This window comes from Portunus trituberculatus, chromosome 45 (assembly GCF_017591435.1).
Source record: "Portunus trituberculatus isolate SZX2019 chromosome 45, ASM1759143v1, whole genome shotgun sequence".
NCBI classification, from domain to species: domain Eukaryota; kingdom Metazoa; phylum Arthropoda; class Malacostraca; order Decapoda; family Portunidae; genus Portunus; species Portunus trituberculatus.
This window is the reverse complement of record NC_059299.1, coordinates 12,100,817-12,123,316: the sequence shown is the minus strand read 5'-3', so window position 1 is coordinate 12,123,316 and position 22,500 is coordinate 12,100,817. Positions and strand designations below refer to the sequence as shown.

Here is a 22,500-nt window from a genome sequence, read left to right as displayed (position 1 = left end):
TACCCTGCACTCCTCCTCCTCCTCCTCCTCCTCCTCCTCCTGCCTTCGTGCCTCGCTATCAAAGCCTCCTAAGCCACACCGCTGCCCTGGTCTTGTTTCCCGTCTAATGGAAGTTTCCCTCACGCAGACGAGGGATACAGATTGGTATACATTGAAAAAGTTTACCCCATTGCTTGCCTTTCGAGTCAACTGCCCGCCCTCTATCTGTTTCGGTTTACTCTCTCTCTCTCTCTCTCTCTCTCTCTCTCTCTCTCTCTCTCCATTGTTCCAACGTTTCGGATTTCGCTAAAAATGGACCTGGAAATCAAGGAAACACGACACAACACGACACGACACACACACACACACACACACACACACACACACACACACACACACACACACACACACACACACACATACACACACCTTGAACCTTCACATCTCACGCACGCACATCTCACATCGCTCGATACTCAGTCCTCGTGATTGTACACACACACACACACACACACACACACACACGGAAAGCGGCGAGGCAAATGGGCAAGCCTCTTAATGTGTAGCCCCCTAATAGTAAATAGGTACGGGATGTAACTCGAGGGGTTGTGACCTCACTTTCCCGGTGTGTGTTGTGTGTGATGTGGTCTCAGTCCTACCCGAAGATCGGTCTATGAGCTCTGAGCTCACTCCGTAATGGGGACGACCGAGGTGAATTGCACACACACACACACACACACACACACACACACACACAGAGAGAGAGAGAGAGAGAGACTTTCAACTCAGTCTCGTTCCGTTCTTCTATAAATATGCAAACTAACGATAATATTTTACGCACTCCGATATTGATAAGAGATAAGTTAAATGAATGAATAAACGAATAAATAACAGTTTTAAACATGCATACGCCTTTCCCCTTCTGGCACCATATTTCATTCTCCAGTTATTTCATGTTATTATTGGCCCATCACTGTGTTGGACAAAGCTCGAGGCTGTTTCACTTGAAGGAGGATGCTGGAGACAGACCCAACAGGCATGACAGACTTTGGCCCGTATTCAGAAACGCTTGCTCTCTCACCACGACTATTTTCCAAGGCTACAGGGGTGACTAGCGGGTTTTCAAGAAAGTTTCTCCAGTTAATAATGCAGAAATCTTGTCACTTTGCCTCTAGAACCGTAAAAACACCTTACAAACTCGAGTAAATTTAAACAAAGCCTAATGAAATAGTGGAGGTGAAGCACAGAAGTGTTCGCGAACACGAGTCAAAGTACTGTCGATTTTAAGTCATATTTAGAAACTGTCACTACTTAAAAAGGCTTTGAATCAAGTTAATGGGTTTCTACGGGTATTTTTACGGTTTTAGTGACAGATTAACAAGGTTTCTACATTATTAATACGAAAGGCACTCTTGAGAACCCATTTAATTATCTCTGCGGTCTTTGAAAACAGTTGTGGCGAGAGAGCGAAGCGTTTCTGACCAAGAACAAAGATCCAGAGGCAACCGTAACGAGAGAAGCCAAAATAAGTTGTCTGACTGGATTGGCTTTTATGAGGACAAAGGGTCATTGATCTCTCGTGTAGGGGAATAAATCTTAATTCCTTTGTTTTCATCACGCCTCTTTTTTATTCTCCTTCCCTTTTCCTTTCCTCCCCATTGTTTTCTGTTTTTACTATGTCACCTTTTTTTATGATCTTTTCCTCTTCCCTCTTCTTCCCATTTCTTCCGTTTTAGTCATGTATCTTTCACTTCTCCATTGTCACTCATTTTTCCCACAATTATACGTTTCAATGTGACACCTTTTTTTCTTATTGTTTCCCATTACTGTATTTCTCTCCTCGTCTTAGTTCTGTCATCTAATACTTGGGTTCTTTAACTGGGATATAGTCGTTATAGCAAGTCAAGATATCTTTGTATTCACTCCCACTAAGCTTAGTCTTTTCCTTTAAGGTACTTCTTCTCATCTAGGTACCTGATAATTCATAGAGTCTTATCATATCAAAGGATTTCAGATTGGGAAAATAGTAAATGCACGTAACTCAAGGACACTGCAATAACTGTCACGCTGATGAGTGATACTTATTATAACTTTACGCCGTCTGAGTGCGTTAGGTTTCACGAGGCTTCGATGCACATGAGATAAGAGTTGAGAGCAGTGGTTCTCAGTGTAGTGCAGGCCTGATAAAAGGTACAAATAAAAAAAGAAAAGAAAAAGCACACCTAGTTGAACCTGCTACAGGCACAAATTTAAGAACACATGCGTACCTGTAGGAAAATAATTATTAAGCGGTGCATTTTGATGATAGTTACGGCGCACAGTCTGGGAGTCACTGGTTGAGGCATACATAATATACAAGCTGCTTTACTAATTGATGCTCGTTAAGTGTAATCAGACGTGCGCCACCACACAGCAGTGCAGTTGACAGAGAGAGGTTCGGTGCTGTCATAGGAGAAGTGGAAGAGTAAGTTAGCAAGTTTCAGGGAGCTGCTCTACAACAACAACAACTACCACTACTACTACAACTTGCGACTGTCATTTCTCCTCCTCCTCCTCTTCCTCCTCCTCCCCTCTCTTAGCTCACCGGCGTCTGGGCGTGGACGTGGGTAGTGCCTGACGAACAGTTGTCACACTTCCTGCAGTAGTTCCTGGTCCGCGTAGTTGGTGACGGCTCCTGGTGGGAAGGTTAGCTGTAGTGGTGGTGGTGGTTATGATGGTGGTGGTGATGAAAGGAGTAGTAGTAGTGGTGGTGATGAAAGTAGTAGTGGTAGTGGTTGTGATTGTAGTGGTGGTAGTGACAATGACTGTCGTGAAATAGCAAGTAAGTATGTAACACACACACACACACACACACACACACACACACACACACACACCAATTACATCTTTTCACTAATTAATTCAAAACGCTCATAAAGACCGTAAATACAACACGAAATCAAATTACTAAAATTAATTATGCAATATATAATTAGGGAGTGACACTACGCATAGTCGCATATCATAACTATTAGATTTTTGTTCTGCTTTTGTTTATGGAGCCTTTAACCTCCACTCCTTGCGGTAATGAATAATTAAATATGTTTTCACTTCCCACAAAACAAATGTTTGGGTTCTACGTTACAATAATTATTGTTTCTATATTTTCGGACATATATAAATATCCGCGTTCCTAGATATCAGAAAAAACTCACGTTTATATATATATATATATATATATATATATATATATATATATATATATATATATATATATATATATATATATATATGTTTATTTATTTTTTATATTTTTTTCCACGATGATTAAGATGACTTGCAACTGCCTGATAGTTATGAGATATTATGTGTTTGATAGGATTACCTGTTACGTAAAGGTAGAACACACACACACACACACACACACACACACACACACACACACACACACACACACACACACACACACACATTGCATCTCAGTATGATTTTATAATTATTTCAGATTCTCTCATTTTAAAAGCTGCGAATTTTAATTCATAAATTGATTTAGTATGTCGACTGTTAATGTTCCTGTCAATAATGTTCCTACTCAACATCTGTCTATAAAGTTCTCATATGCTTATAGAAGAAACCGTGTTACAATTACAAGAAACATTGACCTTAATTTATTATCAAAGCTGAATAATTACTGGCATGTATTCAATGCTAATATCAATACTACGAGTATTTGTGCTTACTATTCAGTCTATCTTGTTAGTTTTTAATATTTAAAAATTTACTAAAAGCTACTATAGAAAAAGTGGCTTTATATAAATCTCTAAGCATAACAGAACTAACAGCAAGGTTTTTTTTTTTTATCTATTAATACAGAGCGGATGCTGCTGTTCATGTACGATGATTTTAAATGCCGTGGCCTTGTATAATTCTCAAAGGATAACAAATTAAGAGTCGGTCTTATCCACTAATATTGTGTCGATGCTGCTTTGTGTATCTTCTAGTTCTTAGACGGTGGAATATAAATGCACTAAAACTGACCAGAAATTATGGCTTTATTACCACGGGTTCTCAACCTTTTCCTCGTTAAGAACCCTCTGAGTTATAAGACCACCTACCTACCCGAATCCCCAGTAATCTGACATCGAATGGAATGTTAATTTAGTGACTGACACAAACTCAGTGCAATGGTATCCTACTACAAAGGTTATTATTAGATCAACCATTTAAGTATCCCCTGGAAATCTTGTGAACCCCTAGCTCTGCTTTATACAGTTCGCTTAGTAAAACTACTCCGCCTGTTTTGCTCAAATTCTTAGAGGTTAAAATGAAAAAAAAAAAAATAATAATAATACAACTATAAACAATCTTTTATTCAGCTCATTAACTAAGCCGCAAGTAGTACTACCTAACGTTTCTATGTAGTAATAAGAATTAAGTAACAATATTACTTGTGCTCGGTTCACCTGCCGCTCGCTCTTGAATGTTAATACAAAGATAACACTAGAGACATTGGCCTTGCTCATTTTCTAATCCTCTAGGGACCCATTCACTGGCTTCCCTTATTTATTTATGCTGCAATACTCCTAAGCCTATCCACTTATTCTCGCATAACGTAAGGATATACAGTCACGGTCAGTCAGGTAACGTTTCCCTTGAGTCTTGCCCCTGACCAGCTGGCAGCCTCCTTGTAAAAGTTGTCAACCTGGAGACTTATGGAGACCACAATGCTAAACACTAAAGAAAAACCCAAAGCTAAGCACGAATGTTGGAGGTTGACTTGGGAACACTACAGCACTAATATAATTACAAGAAACCGCCTTACCTCATTCTCTAGGCCTAAAGAACTGTCCGGGCTGGATAAGTCGTCGTTCATTGGTGACAGGTCTGAAGGCTTCATCTGAGGATGTAAATAAGAAACATGTGGTCAGGTGTCACCCTCTGTTAGCTCGGCGAGGGGAGCACCAGGCGTATACCAGCACCTATACCGGCACCTCTCTGCACTGGAGTCAAGGCACCGCTCGTCCACCACCCTCACCCCGCTCTGTGGCACTACTGGCTCTCGCGCTGCCACGGTGCCTCGTTTTATTCCTCTCTTCCTTCATCTTTTGACCTTACACATCCTTTACATCCCTAAGAATTGGCTGTTACTCAATACTAGATAATCTATCATGCTTATATATTCGTCGTTCGTTGTTGTATTTTGTTTTGCTCGTGTTTTGAGATGTATCGGATGTTTGTCTTTCCTCTTTCTTGTAGTTAAAAAGATATCTTATTCCTTCCTTGTTCTTTTGAATTGGTTTTATTTAATTTTCTTCTTCATATATGATACATATCACTTTACCATTCCCTGTTTATCAAACATTATATTCTTGTATTTATGTCTCGGCTAGAAGCAAGTGTCATTTGTGTATTTATCCATTTATTGTTGAGTTTCTGAACGCCCACACTTTCGATATCTATTCACATTGATCCCAAAGTAATGTCGTAACATTCAGTTTACTTTCTTATACAGCATTATATCCTTATCTTTACGTTCTGAGCCGTATCGAGCGTCTGCGTCTCCATAGCGACGCTGCGCAGGTGTTCGGGGCGGGGCAGGCCGGGCCGCACAACAGCTGATCGCCAAAACATTGCACGCCGCCGCCAGCAATGCCGTCTGTTCTGCTCACTGACTCCATATCCGTAGAGCTGGGAGGTGAGTGGGTGTGTGGTGGTGTGTATGTATTGCGTGTGTGTTGCTGGTGCAGTTGAGGGTGTGGTGGGGTGGTGTTACTGTGTTGTGTGACAGCTGTGTGTGTCAGTGTCGGGTTGTACTTGTGGGTGTTTGTCAGCTGGGCTCTGTGTAAGTGTATGTGTGGTGACGGAGTGTTGCCGGTTAGTGTGAGTATGTTGGGGAAGGTCAAGTTAAATCGATAACAGCAGTAAGCAAAATGTTCTTAATTGGTATGGTTTTCACAAAGGAACAGGCGCTAGGGAGTTGCTTCAGTATGATTAGGAGCTCACTCGCTACCCCTCCTAAGGAAACCACTGTGCCGCGCTGCCTTGTAGACTGTAGTTCATGTTATGGGACTGCAGTGCTTGGAGACAGTCCTGATGCACAACTACACAGCACATAATATTTCCAAAAATGACAAAATTCCTACATGCAATGATGTAATCTAATGTAGCGTATTACAAGCTATATTGACTGTATTCACACAAGCTTGTGGATTTCAATATGGAGTGTCTGTATGAATGATTGGATTCTTGAATATTCAACCTTAGTAATGCTGTCAGTGAATTATTTTCCTTATCTAATTATTTTGGAAATTGGTCTTCAAATTGCATATAAAGTAAATGTTTGGAGTGTACTGTACTGCTGTGTGTGGCTTGTAGTTCACCTTGTCTCCTTGGTTTCTGAACCTATGGTGGATGACACCCGTTATTACAGGACACAGAACTACTTTGACATTTAGGTTTTCATAGCTTACCTTCCCCAGGTATTCATTTATCAATTTTGAAGGAATGCTGAATAGCTGGGTGAGGTGTGTGCCAACTGCCTCAAGCCTTGATTCAAACCAAGGCCGGCATCTTAGTAGCCAGGTGCACCAGCTACTGCACCATGGAGGCTTGAATTGCCTGTGGTCTTGTATAGATTTTCCCTATTTTGTGTTTCATGAAGAGGTGTCTCCTAAAATAGTGTGAGCCTCCTTTGAGACAACTCACTAGTGTGTCAGTATAAAGTTGTTTGGTCATTTTGCAGTTTCACTTAACTATGGAATCTGATGTGACTCATGTTTTTGTGATCAGATATCTAGTGAATTGATTGATGTTATATATAATTTCTATCGCAAGTGAATATCTTTTGAGTTATGACTGTTGTTCAACTTCATTTTTACCTACCTGTCATTCCTAACAATCTTGGGAGACCTGTGGGAAATTGGGGTTTTTGGGTGGGAGAGCATTAAATTGAGTAATGTGCATTGCAACAGAGGTCAGGAATCAAATGATATAAAGACTCTGGAAATACATTGATGGTGGAGGTGTCAGCTGGATGCAGCGGCGGCAAGAGTTGCTTTGTTTATGTTGCCAACAACATTTCTGGCTGTATCCGTTACCCCGCCCCCAAGGGATATTAAACAAACCCAACCCTATAACCTTCTTGCTGGGGGGAGCTGTACCCCTTGATCCCCCAAGGGTACTAACCAAACCAAGCATTGTAACCTTGATTTAATGTTTGTCAGGAAATCATTTGTTGGGTGAAACTAGAAATTGTCCATTGCAGCCACCCCCTAGCTAGAAGGTCATGATGTTGGGCTTAGTTAATAACCTATTGTGTCAGTTTGGGGGGCGCAGCTTTCCTCGCTAGAAGTTTATAAAGTTAGGTTAGGTTAGAATCCCGGGGGGGGATGTGGTGTAGTGGTTACAGCTGGAAATGTTGCGTTGGCAACGTTGCTCATCATAAACAAAGCAACTCTTGCAGCCTCTGCATCCAGTTGCCACCTCCACCATCAAGGTATTTTCAGCTTTTTTATGTGATTTTGTTGATTTCTCACCTCTTTTGCAATGCACATTATTCAATTTAATGCTCCCCCACCCAAGAACCCCGATTTCCTACAGGTCCCCAGATCACTGGGAATGAGAGGTAGGCAAAAATTGAAAAAAAAGCTATAACTCAAAAAATACTAATTTGTGATGGAAATGATACATGTACCATCTCACCAGAAAAACACGAGTCACATCACTGATTCCATGGCTGGGTGAAACTGCAAATTGACCAGTTGTTCTCACTTTGAATTGTTCCGAGCATTAAGAAGATATTGGCTGATCAGAACAGGCATCAATATTCACATTTTCAGTATAATTTTTGCTTTGATATACAAAAAAACAGAGTTTGTAAATGTTGTTTATGATATGAAATTATGGTGCTGTATCAAGATGCTGGCTTGGGTCATGGGAGAGCTCTGCTCTTCCCATTTAGAAAAATTCACAGGACAGAGTCTGACTTGCAGCCTTTTGACAGAAAGCTCAAAAGCCCAAAGAATCAGATAACCACTTCTAATGTAACCGAGGCCAATATTGTGTGGCTTTGTTCTTCTTTTTCAATGTCTCTGATCCCTTAGATTCTGATATTGTTTGAAATTGGTTCATGTTGCACCAGCATGTGCCAGTAGTACAAAGCAGTAGACATTAACTCAAGCTTGTCACAAGCAAATTAATATTTGAAGAAAATAATTCTGGATATATTAGAAAAAGAAATAATATTACAATGAAGATAAAATGGTAAATTTACAGTTTCCCATAATGTAGCTAAAATATATATACTTTACAGATTTTGTTATTGTATATTGTTGTGAATCGACAGATTCTAGCAGTCTTTTTTCAGAATGAGACAAGTTTTAGCTGGATGACCCAGTCACAACTGTTAAGGGTATTTTCAAATTTAACGGCTTTTGTAACTATCATCCACGTGTAGTTTACGTTACCTTGGTGGCCAGGTGTTGCTCGTTGAGGTTTTGTTGCGGTGGTGGCCTCGTCTCATTTATCCAGTACATCCAGGACGTCCACAAGCTGCAGGCGCTATCTGTTGGCTGCATTCAAATTCATGTTGTTGGTTGGTGAAGCTTTGGCTGAAATGGTATTGGCTGACACTCACTTCCAAGCAGTGCACCTGCTTGCCGGGAAGTGATTGACCCAAACAATATATAGGGCTTAGATTTTAATGCCAATAATTTCAGCTTATCAGCAACATGATGTAAGGAAAGTAAGATCATCATAGTAATTTTTCATTTTTTCTCTGGATTTTTAGTTATGGGAAACTGCATATTCACCAATAAGGTTATTTGATTCTTTGAACCAAAACAATGATTTATATTTTCACAATCAGCACATCACTGAATAATTCATATTTTCATTATACAATACAATTTTTATTAGGTATTCCTTGCTTATATTGTTAAATGGATCAAATTTGGGGAAATATATCTATTGACCCAAACTTAAAGAACACATATCTCCTTAATACAGAATTTGAGTATCTTTAGGAATGTCAGTATGTAATGAGTCATGGTTTCTTGGATCAAATATGCTGTGCTTCATGAACCATATCTTTCAGGAAGAAAAGTTTGGATTTTATCAACACTGCAGAATATGCTGCTTCATATATCACATACATACATACGTATATGTACACATTGCAGTGTAATTGTTCTGTCCATTAGTAATTTTTGTATGAAGTTTACAGAAATATGGAAATTGTTCTTTAGTTCATATAGTATCCCACATCTTTATGGGAAGTTGTCACCAAAGTCAGCATTATTATTATTTTTTTTTTCTGTTTTGCTACTTTGGTCACCACACAGTGTGTGTGTGTGTGTGTGTGTGTGTGTGTGTGTGTGTGTGTGTGTGTGTGTGTGTGTGTCATTGTTGCCCAGACAATGGAAGATTTCTTTCTTTTGATATTTGTACAGTCGCTCACAAAAGTATCGGTGCAAAATTCGTCGAAACATTGTGGAACATGGGGAGAAGCTAACCGAAACTTCACTGTCCATCTTGTCGTATGTTTGTAGACCTGATGCTCGTAGTTGTCCCTCCACTCTCTCTCTCTCTCTCTCTCTCTCTCTCTCTCTCTCTCTCTCTCTCTCTCTCTCTCTCTCTCTCTCTCTCTCTCTCTCTTTTTCTGACCTTTAATTCCGCCTTTCTTTTCTTTCCGCCCTTTACTACAGATGATGAAAAATCTTACTTAGTTAATACTGTAAGTCTCACTCCCGACGTTTCGAAACAACAGGCCGCCGGTTCGATTCTTCCAAACCAGCAACATACAGGCATACCAACCCTCCCCAGAAAACCTAATAGAATATGTCCATAGCTGTCGGACCCCTATGCACCGATAGTTTTGTGAGCGACTGTACATGTCTCTACCTCAAACCTTGCTTGTAAGAAGTATAGACAGGAAATTTAAGCTGGTTGCAAATATGATGGTGGCAATAGTGTTGATACTTTTCATCTCCCTGGGTTCCTCTGCAGCTCAGGAGCCATGGCCCAATGATGTGAAGTTGTTCCAGCAGTATGAGGTGGAGCAGATCCTGCTGCCAGACAATGCCAACTGTCTGGCAGTGCAGGCGTTCCTTAAGATGTGTCAGCTGAACCACACGCTAGAGATGCGTGGCAATGCTGAGCACATGTCCCCTAGTGGTGAGTACTGACACCTAGAGCGACTCTCTTGCTGCTTGCGAGCAGCTGCTCCTATTTTCTCTGTTGTCCATTCTTTACTGTTCTTTCTATTTACTTTTAATATTTCTTTTTACTTCATGATTTTTTGAAGTACTCTACATTCTTCTTATTGAAAAGAGACAGCCTTAGGGATTCTCATGGGATGACAGGAGTACACTGTCATCACGGTACCAGGAGCACCAGAATGTCACATGTACATAAGCTGCTAATCTCTTAAAGTTTTGAAATGTCATGTAATAAGTTAAAGTGGGTGAGTTGGCAAACACTTACCTTGTGCATGTAGCGAAAGAAGGAGAAGACAGAGGGCGTGCTTGAAGGAGTCTGTGAGGTTGTCTTTCCTGAGACAGCCATCTTGTGTGTTTGTCTGTGTTGATGTGTGGATGTGTAGTCTCTTGGTAACTAGAGTGTGTATTTTCAGATTAATCCTGTTTTTTTTCTCCAGTTGTTGGATACCTGTGTGTGTGTGTGTGTGTGTGTGTGTGTGTGTGTGTTTGTGTGTGTTGAGCACAAGATGGGCTGAGGTAGTTGGGTTCCCTGCTAATGAAGGAAGTCAAATCTCATCCTGAAAATGAAGGAAAAAATTATTTACCTTCAGTAGACAACTGAATATTGAATATTATGATCAGCAATAAAAAATACACATTCTTGCACAATTTTTCATGATTCATCTTTCCCTCATGTCTTTTCATACTTCTCTATTACATTCTGTCCCTACACATTACTTTCCCATTAATAAGCATACCATCACACACTGGCCATCTTCCTGCCCTCCTCCACTTGATATGAGGTCACACCATTGCATCACCTCTCCACAAGCACATCTTCCGTTTCTTTCCACTACTTCCCTACTTTATCAAACACACTGCTGTCCTTCACATCCATGCATCACTCCTGCCACATGCACCAGCCACTCACTTGCATGCAGATGGACTCCTGCCACATGCACCAGCCACTCACTTGCATGCAGATGGAGGCTCCCCAAGCTGTGTGCTCTTGGCTATAGCAGTTCAAAGATACAGATACTTGGCCTTCACCTTTGCTACCTTTTTTTTAATCCTCTAACTCCCGTAACCCTTCTATCTTATTTCCTCAAGCTCTCTTCTGGAAAATCTGCTCCCTGTCTTGTATTCTGAGGTAGTTGCCTTGCCAATATTGAGAGATGGCCTTTGCTTCTATCCTTTACAATCCCCAGTTTTCCTTTTGATATCACCCAGTAAGCTTGAAGTTTGAGTCCTTGGTGTTTTTTATACAATGATCCTTTGTTATGTGAGGTTAAAGATGTATTACCCTCAATTCTACTGTCTCTTGTATCTTCAGCTCTGATATATCACCATGCATTTTTCGTGACAATCCAGTACTTTCTCATTTTGCTGTGATTATTAGTTGTCATGTCAGTTCAAGAGGTGCATTCAGTCTTTGTTACTTTCATTTTCTTTTTTTTAGTGTCCAGCTCAATCCTCTCATGAAGCTTCCATCTTTGTTCATCTTGCATTATATTTTAAAAGTGCTGGAAGTTTGTTGGTATGTTTGCAGTGGAATAATATAAAGGTTCTCATGTAAAAGGTCCTTGCCCTGTATTTTTGTCCTTGATATATTCTGCTGCAGTTGTGATGTAGTTTCTCTGTTTCGTTATTAAATTTTGGTGATGCATTGCTGTGGAGTTATGTGGCATGTACTAAATCTGGCATATTGTGGAGGAATAAATTTTCAGTTGGGTTTTGTTGAGGTTGCAGTCTTTATGTGCTATTTTTAGCAGTAATATTATGTGAGAGCTTCATTCAGAGGATTAAAGTGGTCTCTCTCTCTCTCTCTCTCTCTCTCTCTCTCTCTCTCTCTCTCTCTCTCTCTCTCTCTCTCTCTCTCTCTCTCTCTCTCTCTCTCTCTCTCTCTCTCTCTCTCATTAGGGGATTCATTAGGTTTTATTTCTATTGAGGTGAATACAGTCAGTTGTATATATTCACCCATTCATTATTCTCTATATTATTTTATAGATAATGGAAATATCATCCTTTTTGCATATTCATGAATTTTATTTTATGGAGTATTAATTTGATTTGGCGTGCAGCCCATTAAACTGTGCTGCATTGTGCTGGACCTCTCTGTGCACCACCTCACCATCACACTACTCCACCACCACACCACTCCACCACCACCAGATCACTCCACCACCACCACATCACCACACCAGGTTTCATTTTATTCTTCAATACTGTATCTCACCACACTACACCACACCACACCACACCACACCACACCACTTTCTTATAGGGCCGAGGAAATAGACTCACTTAATTTGTTGGGTAAGATTAATGAAACTTGATACAGGAAAGCAGTGTCAGTTGTGTCAGCATTGCATTACACCACCATTACACCAATTTGTCACCACCACATAACCATCACTGCACCATATCATATTACATTATACCACCACCACCACCATATCTCCTACTGATTTTTTTTATCTTCATTTAGTTTTGTCATTATTGTTTTATCTGAGGTCTGTGATGGTAAAGAGGAGAAAGAAGAGGAAGAGGAAGATAATGTAAAGAAAAGATAGCAAGATAGATAAGCAAATTGATAAATGTCAAAGATGAAAGAGGGAAGTATATAAGCAAGGAGTTGGTTTTTAATTGAAAAGAAAAAGAAAAAGCTGATTTAGTGTTTTTATGCAAGAGGGGAATTCTGGCCAAGGGCAACAAAAATGATTAAAAAGGCCCACTTAGATACGAGTCCCTGAACTGGTCTGAGAGTTGCACGCTACACCTCATTAAACACTCACTAGTGTCACCAGTCACCTCACTTCAGCATAATCTAGAATGGTCAATTTTGCAGTGTTGTGGTGAAACTCAAAAACATTGTAATGATGTAGATCACCCTCCTCCCCCAAAAAAGAGAAAAAATAGAAAACAAAGAAAAAATATATGAATGAACAAGACAATTTTTGCTTCAAGTTGATTATTCTAAAGTTTACTGAAATGATAAAATTTTTTGCATTTTATCTCCACTTATTTTCATGGTTTTTTTTCCTTTTTCTCTGTAAGGAGTAAAGGGAGAAGAAATGGGGAGGCTGATTACAGGGCAATGTGGGACAGGTGGTGGTCGCTGCTGGAATGACCCCAAATGTACTGCGGCTCATTGTTATGGGACGGGGTGTGGGTGTTCAGGTGGGCCAGCTTCTTAGGTGGTGGTGGTGGTGATGGTGGGCTGGGAAGGTCAGAAAAATGAGGTTGTAATGTGTGTTTCAAGTTCCTGGTTCCCCCTCCTGTATTGTGGTGTGGTAGTAATGTGTCTGTTACTGGTTCATAATCTATCTAAAACCCTGTGAATCAGACACTTCAGAATTCAGTGTTTTTTTTTAGAATGTGGAGTGGAAATTTTTGTTGTTTTGTTTTTAGGGTTTGTTTTCAGTGTCATAAAATTACAAAAAAATATGTAAAAGATAAAAGCAACTAACCACATTGAGACTATAAATGTCATGTTTCCTATCAAGTTTTTCCTGGCTGTTACGCAATGGTGTTCATCTTCCTCATTCTATTTTTATTTCTTGACCTTGCCTGTTTCACTCTGCAACCTGTTACATTTGCTGCTCCACACAGACTACATCTATTTATATCCAGTCTTTCCTGTTTCCCTCTCCAGCTTGTTATATTTAGTTACGTTCCTGGCACTGACTCTATTTTTTACCGGCCAGCCTTCCCTGCTCTGCCCTGGAGGTGGCTTTGGAGTGGCTGGTGACGTTACTCACTTTATTTATATCTGTTGACCTTTCATGATGTCCCTCAAGCCTCATATGATCATTTTCTCGTCACTTCCTGCAGTATTTATATCTGTCACCCTGCTTTATAACCAATCTTACTCTTCCTGTCTCTTTTTTTTTTTTTCACTCAAACCTAGGATTTATGGTAGCTTTAATTTCCTGCAATTTCATAGGTTTGTCCCTTTGCATTATCTTGCGATTCAGATTCCTTTTATCACTCGTCCTGTTGTCCTCCCTCTTTTCTATCTAGTCCTTACTTTACTATCTTACTACCCCAGTGATTACCTGCCCTTTGTTTTCACTGATAAGATTGTGTCACGGTTTCTTGTCCTTCATTTTGCCTTCTAGTGCTTCAGTTCTCACATTCTCTCATTACATTCTGCCATAACTCACAGCCATGTTGCATTTCGTATCCCAGCATTGCCAGCCATTTATTCTCAAACCAGCACACCTCAGCAAATTTCCCAGCATGCTCTGTCGCTTTGTTACACTCCACCTCCTCCTTTCATATCCCCCGTCACTTCCAGCTCCACCTCACGCTTCCCACTAAATCCCTCCACTCCTAGACACTTGGAGAGACTCCCAGCCACCCAGGCCAAGGTATCACGTCTTCAGTCCCCAGGTCATCCCCTTCCTGCCTTGCTCGTTCCCTCCCCATCACCCCCTGGATTCACATTTTCCAGCTGTCTAGTTACGCTGAGAGAGAGAGAGAGAGAGAGAGAGAGAGAGAGAGAGAGAGAGAGAGAGAGAGAGAGTGAAGTGAGAGGCGAGGGATGGAAGAACAATGAAGAGGAAGAGAGTGGAGCTGAAAATAATGAGAGAGAGAGAGAGAGAGAGAGAGAGAGAGAGAGAGAGAGAGAGAGCGGAGTCACACTCTAATCTCACTGTTGTGGTCCAGACGGCTGTTTATTTAAGTAATTCCTTGGACTGGCGCCGGGAAGATTGATAGACGAAAGGGGGAGGAGGAGGAGGAGGAGGAGGAGGCTAAAGAGCGACAGGGGGAAAGTTTGCGTCAAGGAAGGAATGAAAATGGGAGGGAAGGAAGGGGATATGAGGTAAAGGGGAAAGAAAAAGGGAAAAAATAGTGAGGGGAGAAATAACCTTGGTAAGGAAAGTAATTATTGATGAGAGAGAGAGAGAGAGAGAGAGAGAGAGAGAGAGAGACGGAATGACTCATCGGCGTAGAGAAAGGGAGAGTGAGTCACAAAGGTTATGAGCGCGTAATGGGTGAATCACTAAGAGAGAGAGAGAGAGAGAGAGAGAGAGAGAGAGAGAGAGAGAGAGAGAGAGAGAGAGAGATGAGTCACAGCGTAGGGTGGGAGAGTGGGAGAGTGGGAGAGTGGAATAGGGAGGGAAAGAAAGAGTACTGCAGGTTTAATGAAAAAAAAAAATGAAAAAGAACGCAGAGTATTTGTACATAAATGTGTTTCGGTTGTGGGATATGAAAGTGTGTGTTAGTGTGTGTGTGTGTGTGTGTGTGTGTGTGTGTGTGTGTGTGTGTGTGTGTGTGTGTGTGTGTGTGTGTGTGTGTGTGTGTGTGTGCGCGTGTGCGTGTGCGTGCGTCTATTTCCGGGTATTTTCACACCTTTTTTCCAATTAACTAGAAAAAAAATAGAATACAGTTACACGTATCCAGGTTGATCCCTTGACACCACACACACACACACACGCACACACACACACACACACACACACACACACACACACACACACACACACACACACACACACACACACACACACACACACACACACACACACACACACACACACACACAGAGGTCATTCACCGGAAGCACTGACGTCATAGCTAGTCTGAAAGGTCACACGACAGGTCACAGGTCACGTCGGGTCACACAAGGTCACGGGGTAAATCCAAGAGATGACCTGGCTGAAGGGAATGACCAGGATTTACTGCCTCGCTCTACTTTCTCCTTTGCTTTCTCCTTTAAGTCATTTGTCCTTTTTTTTCCCATTTTTCCCTCTCTTTTTTCCCCCTTTATTGCTTGTGGACTGTGGTGGTGGTGGTGGTGGTGGTAGTAGTGTGTGTGTGTGTGTGTGTGTGTGTGTGTGTGTGTGTTTCTGGTGCGTTGTGTTTCTGCTTCTGCTGTTGTTGCTTGTAAATTTCGTTGTAATTGTTTTTGATCGGCGTTGTTGTTATTTCTGTTATTCGTACATATTGCTGTGGTCTATGTGTCTTTGGTGTGTTGTTTGATATTGCTGTGGATTCTGCTGTTTTTGTACGTTGTGTGTGTGTCATGCTGTGTTTCCTCCTGTTATTGCTGTGGAAAGTGTGTGTGGTTCGTTATCGTGCGTTACTTTGCTGTTTCCATTTTAGCTGTGTTGGGGATGTCATTTGCTGCGTTATCGTGCTGTTATTGTGATGTGCTGTGATGTGCGGATTTTTTTTGCTGTATATATTATTCTCCAATTTATTATTTTACTGCTACTTACTTGTGCTGTGATGGGGTGCCTGTTGCTGTTAATTATGCTGTGATAAGAGTGCTCCAATTCGTCTTTTACAGCGATACTTTGCGGTTACTGTGTGTTGTGCTGTGATGCGGTCCCTGTTGCTATTTGTGCCATGATACAAGTACGTATTGGTGTTACCGTGAGTTGTGCTGTTGTAGAAATGCCTATTGCTGTTGTGCTGTGATGCGTTGCTAGATGGTACCGTTATTTGTGCTGTGTTAGTGCTATTGGTGCTCCCGTGACGCGTGCAGTGACAGGAGTGGCTTTGGGTGTCACGGAGGTACTATAGTAGCGGTGCATGTGTGGGTGGAATCCCCGCTGAGTCACGGGAACACACCTGGGCGCCAGGTATACTGGTGCTGAAACACGTGGGTGGGTTTAGTGCACCTTTAACTGCGGAAGGGCGGGGGTGGTAGTGGGGGCGTCCCTCTCTCTCTCTCTCTGTGTGTGTGTGTGTGTGTGTGTGTGTGTGTGTGTGTGTGTGTGTGTGTGTGTGTGTATTGAGAAACACCCTCTACTCGTCTGAAAGAGAGAGGGAGTTGTGGAGGGCGAGGGGAGTGGATAGCTGCTGTGTAGATCAGTTTCTCTTCCTGAACCTTTCCCCTCAGAATATTTTTTTCCCTCAGAGGTATTTCTTTTATTTATTTTTCCTCCTCCAGGACATCCCCCATGGACCTTTCTCTCACCGTCCCCTTTTTCTGACATTTCTCTTTTGATTTATTTCCCTGTAAGTTTTCCCTCTCCGGACATTATGCCTTCATGATCTATTTTCCCCTTAAATTTCATCTCCCCCTTGCTTCTTTCCGTTCTCAGAATATTTCCATCATCCACACATTCCACATTCCTTCCCTCCTGTTTCGCTCATGCATTAACTTCACCTAACACGAACCATCAAGTCTTTCACCATGATGGCAACTCACAACACTATTAACACTGTCCATAATGTGTACAAGCACATGGACAGAAAATGAGATAAAAAAAAAAAAATCAGTTTTCCATTATAATTGTCGATATTCCATGTTCCTCGATTATTTTGCTCCCCTGGCTATGCAAGACGTGTATGAATGCAAGGGTTAGAAGTTTACGTATTATTGTATATAAGTTTGTCGCATCCTATAATACATTTAGGTGTGCCTGTAGAACAAAAGGAATAGTGTTGGTGTGTGGGTGATTCTAAGTGGTATGGGTTCTCTTTCTGAATCTGAATAGTCTAGTGGAAGTTTTAAGTGTAATTTTGAAAGAAATAATGGAGAATCTGAATAGTGTAGTGAAAGTTTTGAAAGGAATGATGGAGTTAGCAATATCTTTTAGTGTTTTGATATTTCCGTTTTTTAGTTTTGAAATTATTTGTGGTTGCAGACAAGGGATTGTATTGACTTTCGTTTGCATTCAAGAAGCTAAATCCTCAGGTTCAGTAATCAGGATATGACTAAAATAGGTTCAAGCTTGATAGAAGGAAAAATAAGAGAAAGAACTGGCTGTCAAATAACGATAGAAGAATGAAGCTCTTAATAATCAAGTTGTTAGAGCTGAGTCATTAAGGAGCCTTGGAGGATTAGATAGATTAACAGGGAAGGATAATCGGTGTACTTAGTTAGGGATGTTCCACAGCCATGTGTTTACTTGATGGCTTCTATTTTATGTTCTTATTGGAATAATTGAGTTGCTAATACATTTTAGTTCCGGTATTTCTATTTTTGTGTATTATAACTGCGTGTTTGCGGAAGTGAACATCTTGGTGTCATTTTGCAGTGAAGCGATCTCAACCCTGTGAAGTATAGGTACCATTTTCTTAGGTGGAAGTTATTGAAAGTAAAGGAAAAACCAAAGGGAAAACTATGCATATGTCACTGAGAAAAATACGAAAAATGGTAAGGAAAGTGTCAAACGGGAAGAAAAGAAAGGAGTAAGAAAATATTGCAAGTATCATAGATTTCATTTTTATAAGAGGAAGGAATTGAAAGTAAAGAAAATGTCAAGAAATATGTCAAAAGGAAAACTATGAATGTGTCACAGAGAAAAAAAAAAAAAAAAGATAGGAAGAATGGGAAGGAATGTGTAAACGGAATAACAACAAAAGAGTAAGAATGTTACAAATATCATAGGGTTGATTTGTATAAGAGGAAGGAATTGAAAGCAAAAAAAAATGCCAAGGAATATGCCAAAGAGAAAACTATAAATGTGTCACTGAGAAAAATACGAAATGTGTCAAACGGGAAGAAAAAGAAAATGATAAACAGTTACAAATATCATAGGGTTAATTCATGAGTAGAGGAGCATGAGGGCAGCCGTGGACAAGCCCTCCGTGGCGAGGCGAGCACCCAGGCAGCGGCGTGAGATCGATAGCATGAAGGTGTGACGGCCTGGGCAGGGCTGGCGGGCTGACTGCCTCTCCCGGGTGCGATAGATCCTTGCCGGCCTGAAGTGCGTGTCTCAGATTATCTTCAGACGTAATGGACTTCTCCCGGCGACGAAGTGGGTGTTATTGAAGGGGATTAGATCTGTCTTGATGGGAACTGATCTTCGTAAAGGCGATCTGAACCTGTCTTTATAGGGTTGGATTGTTTACTAGTCTTGAATTTGTTTCTATAATAGAGTGATATTGTGAGTGTTATTGAAGGGGATTTGATCTGTCTTGATGGGATTTGATCTTCTTTAATTAAGGCGATCTGAGACACTTTATAGGATTGGATTATTTACTTGTCTTGATTTTTTTTTTATAATAAAGGATAACATTGTGAGTGTAATTGAAGGGGATTTGATCTGTCTTATTATAATTAAATCATCTTTAAAACGATCTGAACCTGTCTTTATAGGATTGGATTCTTTACTAGTCTTGAATTTGTTTGTATGATAAAAGGATGATATTTTGAGTATTATTGAATGGGGGTTTGATCTGTCTTGATGGGATTTGATCATCTTTAAGGCGATCTGAACCTGTCTTTGTATGATTGAATTCTTTACTAGTCTTGAATTTGTTTGTGTAATAAATGATGGTATCGTATGTTATTGAAAGGATTTGATCTTATTTATTGCGATTTGAACCTCTATGGGTTTGAATTTGTTTCGCTATGTAGGGTGATACTGTGGCTGTAATTGAAGGGGAGTTCGATTTGTTTTAATAGGTTCTGATCTTATTTAAGGCGATTTAAACCTCTTAATATGACTGGTTTGTTTACTAGGGTTGAGTTTATTTATCCTGTTATAAAGGATGCTATTGTGGGACATTTGATCGTACTTGAGGCGATCTGAACCTCTCTTAATGGGGTTGGATTGTTTACTATTCTTGAATTTGCTTATTGCGTGTTTTTAGGGTATTAATGGGAGCCTAGATGATCTTGTGGTGATGGTGACCCAGTTTAATCCCTTCAGTACTGGGACGCATTTTTACCATGAGTTTTGGATGTGATTAGACGATTTTATTGACATTAGGAAGGATCTATGGAGGTCAGGAGATTAATGGCCAGTCTTTTCACTATTTCAATCCACATATTTCTTAAGCTGTATAAAATCACCAAGTAGTAAGCAGAATGAATATGAAAACGCCTCCTGGTACTGAAGAGGTGAAGATGATTTCTGCTTGTATAGGATTAGATTGCATGTATTTTATTTATTTATTTTTTATTTATACCAAGTGGGCTTTTCACGGGAATTTATGGGCTAAAGGGGATACTGTTTAGGGTACCTCCTATCTGAAAGCTCACCCGCTAGGAAACCGTTGCCCCGAGTGAGGAAGCCCAACTTTCACTCGGATCGTGGACAGGATTCGAACCCGTGCGCTTGGAGACCCCTCGGACCCCAAAGCGCGCATGGTTCCACTGTACGTATTAAACAATTACTTGTGTTCTTTATATTTTTATTTATTATCTATATTGTTATTTGTGTTGAGGAGGATTTGATTTTGTTTATTGCGGTTTCAATTCCAAGTGTTTTTTTTTTTTTCTTTATTTTATGCATAATTATTTATTCTTTTGTCCCTCTTATGACGACTTTGTGTCTTGCTTTATTTTCTCACAATCAAAAAATTTCCTCTTCTCTATTTTCATTGCTTTAGATGTAGTTTTATTTGATCTTTGTCTCCATTTTTTCTGTTTTATGTGTGAGTTATATTCCTTGCTTAATTTGTACCTATATTTTACTGTTTTCCATATTTTTCCTTGCTTTCTCTTTTTATACTTTATACGTTATTTTCCAATGCTTTTGTCTACTTGCATGGTCTCCAGCTGTTAAAATGCGTTTACGAGGGACCATGAAACCATTGTTTTGGCGCCACTCGTGTTTGTGAGGTGTTTGGGAGTCCGTCCTCGTTAAGTGCGTTAACTTGCTCTCACAAAAACAATCTGCGTGCGGCAAACATACTTTTTCGGTGTGTGTGTGTGTGTGTGTGTGTGTGTGTGTAATTCACCTCGGTCGCCTACTGGTCACCCAGCCAGTCTTCCCCATTACGGAGCGTGCTCAGAGTTCATAGACCGATCTTCGGGTAGGACCACATCAACACACAACACACACCGGGAAAGCGAGGTCACAACCCCTCGAGTTACATCCCGTACCTATTTACTGTTAGGTGAACAGGGGCTACACATTAAGAGGCTTGCCCATTTGCCTCGCCGCTTACCGGGACTCGAACCCGGACCTCTCGATTGTGAGTCGGGCGTGCTAACCACTACACTACGTGGTGTGTGTGTGCGTGTGCGTGTGCGCGTGCGTGTTTTGAATTCTCTCAACGTACGTAGGACGACACACACACACACACACACACACACACACACACACACACACACACACACACACACACACACACACACACACACACACATACACACACATATATATATATATATATATATATATATATATATATATATATATATATATATATATATATATATATATATATATATATATATATATATATATACATCCTTCTGGGTAAAGTTGTCTGAAGGAGCAGTAAACCCTTCTGAGGTATGGAAAAAATAAGAAAAAAAGTGAAGAACATACTCATTCTGGAGAAGAAATAAAGCCCTTGGGAACACCATCGAGGAATGAACTTTAAAAAGCATCTCTCTCAGGGAGGTGCGATAACTTACTGCGCGGTAAAAATACTCGTGCTCCGGGGAAATCAATCCTTTTTTTGAGTCGAAATGCAACTCAGGAATGCCGCCGATGTTTGTAGAGTGAAGGAAAGAAGTGATGTTTTAGAGGAAGTGGGCGTTTCTTATTAGGAGGAAATGAGTAGGAATAGCTGTCCATGTTTTGAAGATATGACAGGAGATGGTTTTGAAATTACCTTAGTTTTCATCCGATGGTTAGGTCAGATTGGGTAAGATTGGTTACATTAGGTTAGATTAAGTTAGGTTAAATTTCATTAGGTAAACTTAGATTATATTAAGTTAGGTTAGGTCAGGTTGCTTTGGACTAGAATACATTATGTTGGAAAAATACTATATATAGCTTGGGTTATTTTAGATTTACTTTGCTTAGGTTAGGTTAGGAAAAGTTAGGTTGGGTTTAGGTTTGGTCATCTTAGGTTAGGTTGGGATTAATTCATTTCTTTCTTTGTACAGAAATTTACTTATAATATAATTTACCAAAAGTAATAAAAAAATAGTAGACCAGAGTTATTTAATTAATCTCCATTTAACAAATTTAGAGACCATTTTGAACCTTGAAATACAACTGGAGGACACCATCGACTTTTTTTATTATATTATTTTTAGGGGGGGTGGTGGAATGAAATAATCCTTTTAATCCTTTCAACACCAGGAACAATTTGTAATCTTCATAAAACCACTCACTTATCAATCAAGAAATACGAGTAGTAGAGAGACCTGAGTGTAGTGAATGAACAGGTACAGATGACTCAACGTTTCCATTAACACAAGCATCACCTTAAACTTGTAATCCTGTAATGGTACTAGGGATAAAATTAAACTGCTGGAAGAGTTAAGGAAAGAGACATTCTTTTAAAAGCGGGACGAGAGAAGAAGTTAAGCAGAGGAAGGAAGTGTTCTTATGAGAGTGAGCGAAGTGCTAAAGAAGGAAAAATGGCGTCCTTGTAAGAGTGAAGAAAGGGAACTGGAGAGGAAAATGCATCAAAA

The 22,500-nt window shown here is 40.3% G+C and overlaps 2 protein-coding genes across 5 annotated transcripts in view; one reads left to right on the top strand and one right to left on the bottom strand.

Moving 5' to 3' along the window:
- The window catches only part of LOC123519288, a 41,197-nt gene that overhangs the window by 9,736 nt on the left and 8,961 nt on the right, over positions 1–22,500 (bottom strand). Inside the window, exons 1-5 of one of the 4 annotated variants that reach the window (XM_045280444.1) lie at positions 16,538–16,652; positions 10,441–10,732; positions 8,424–8,528; positions 4,781–4,855; positions 2,564–2,653 (exon numbers count right to left, since the gene is read on the bottom strand). In XM_045280444.1, the coding sequence (XP_045136379.1) occupies positions 2,564–2,653; positions 4,781–4,855; positions 8,424–8,528; positions 10,441–10,521 (351 nt within the window). In that variant the 5' untranslated portion in view covers positions 10,522–10,732; positions 16,538–16,652. Of the gene's footprint in view, positions 1–2,563; positions 2,654–4,780; positions 4,856–4,949; positions 5,005–8,423; positions 8,529–10,440; positions 10,733–16,537; positions 16,653–22,500 lie in introns of those variants that run through there. The other 3 variants (XM_045280443.1, XM_045280445.1, XM_045280446.1) reach the window with 3 other exon arrangements.
- LOC123519289 (metaxin-2-like) overlaps positions 2,536–22,500 on the top strand; it is a 65,823-nt gene continuing 45,858 nt past the window's right edge. The window contains exons 1-3 of the mRNA XM_045280447.1: positions 2,536–2,664; positions 5,526–5,653; positions 9,964–10,131. Of these exons, the coding sequence (XP_045136382.1) occupies positions 5,608–5,653; positions 9,964–10,131 (214 nt within the window). The 5' untranslated portion in view covers positions 2,536–2,664; positions 5,526–5,607. The remainder of the gene's footprint in view (positions 2,665–5,525; positions 5,654–9,963; positions 10,132–22,500) is intronic.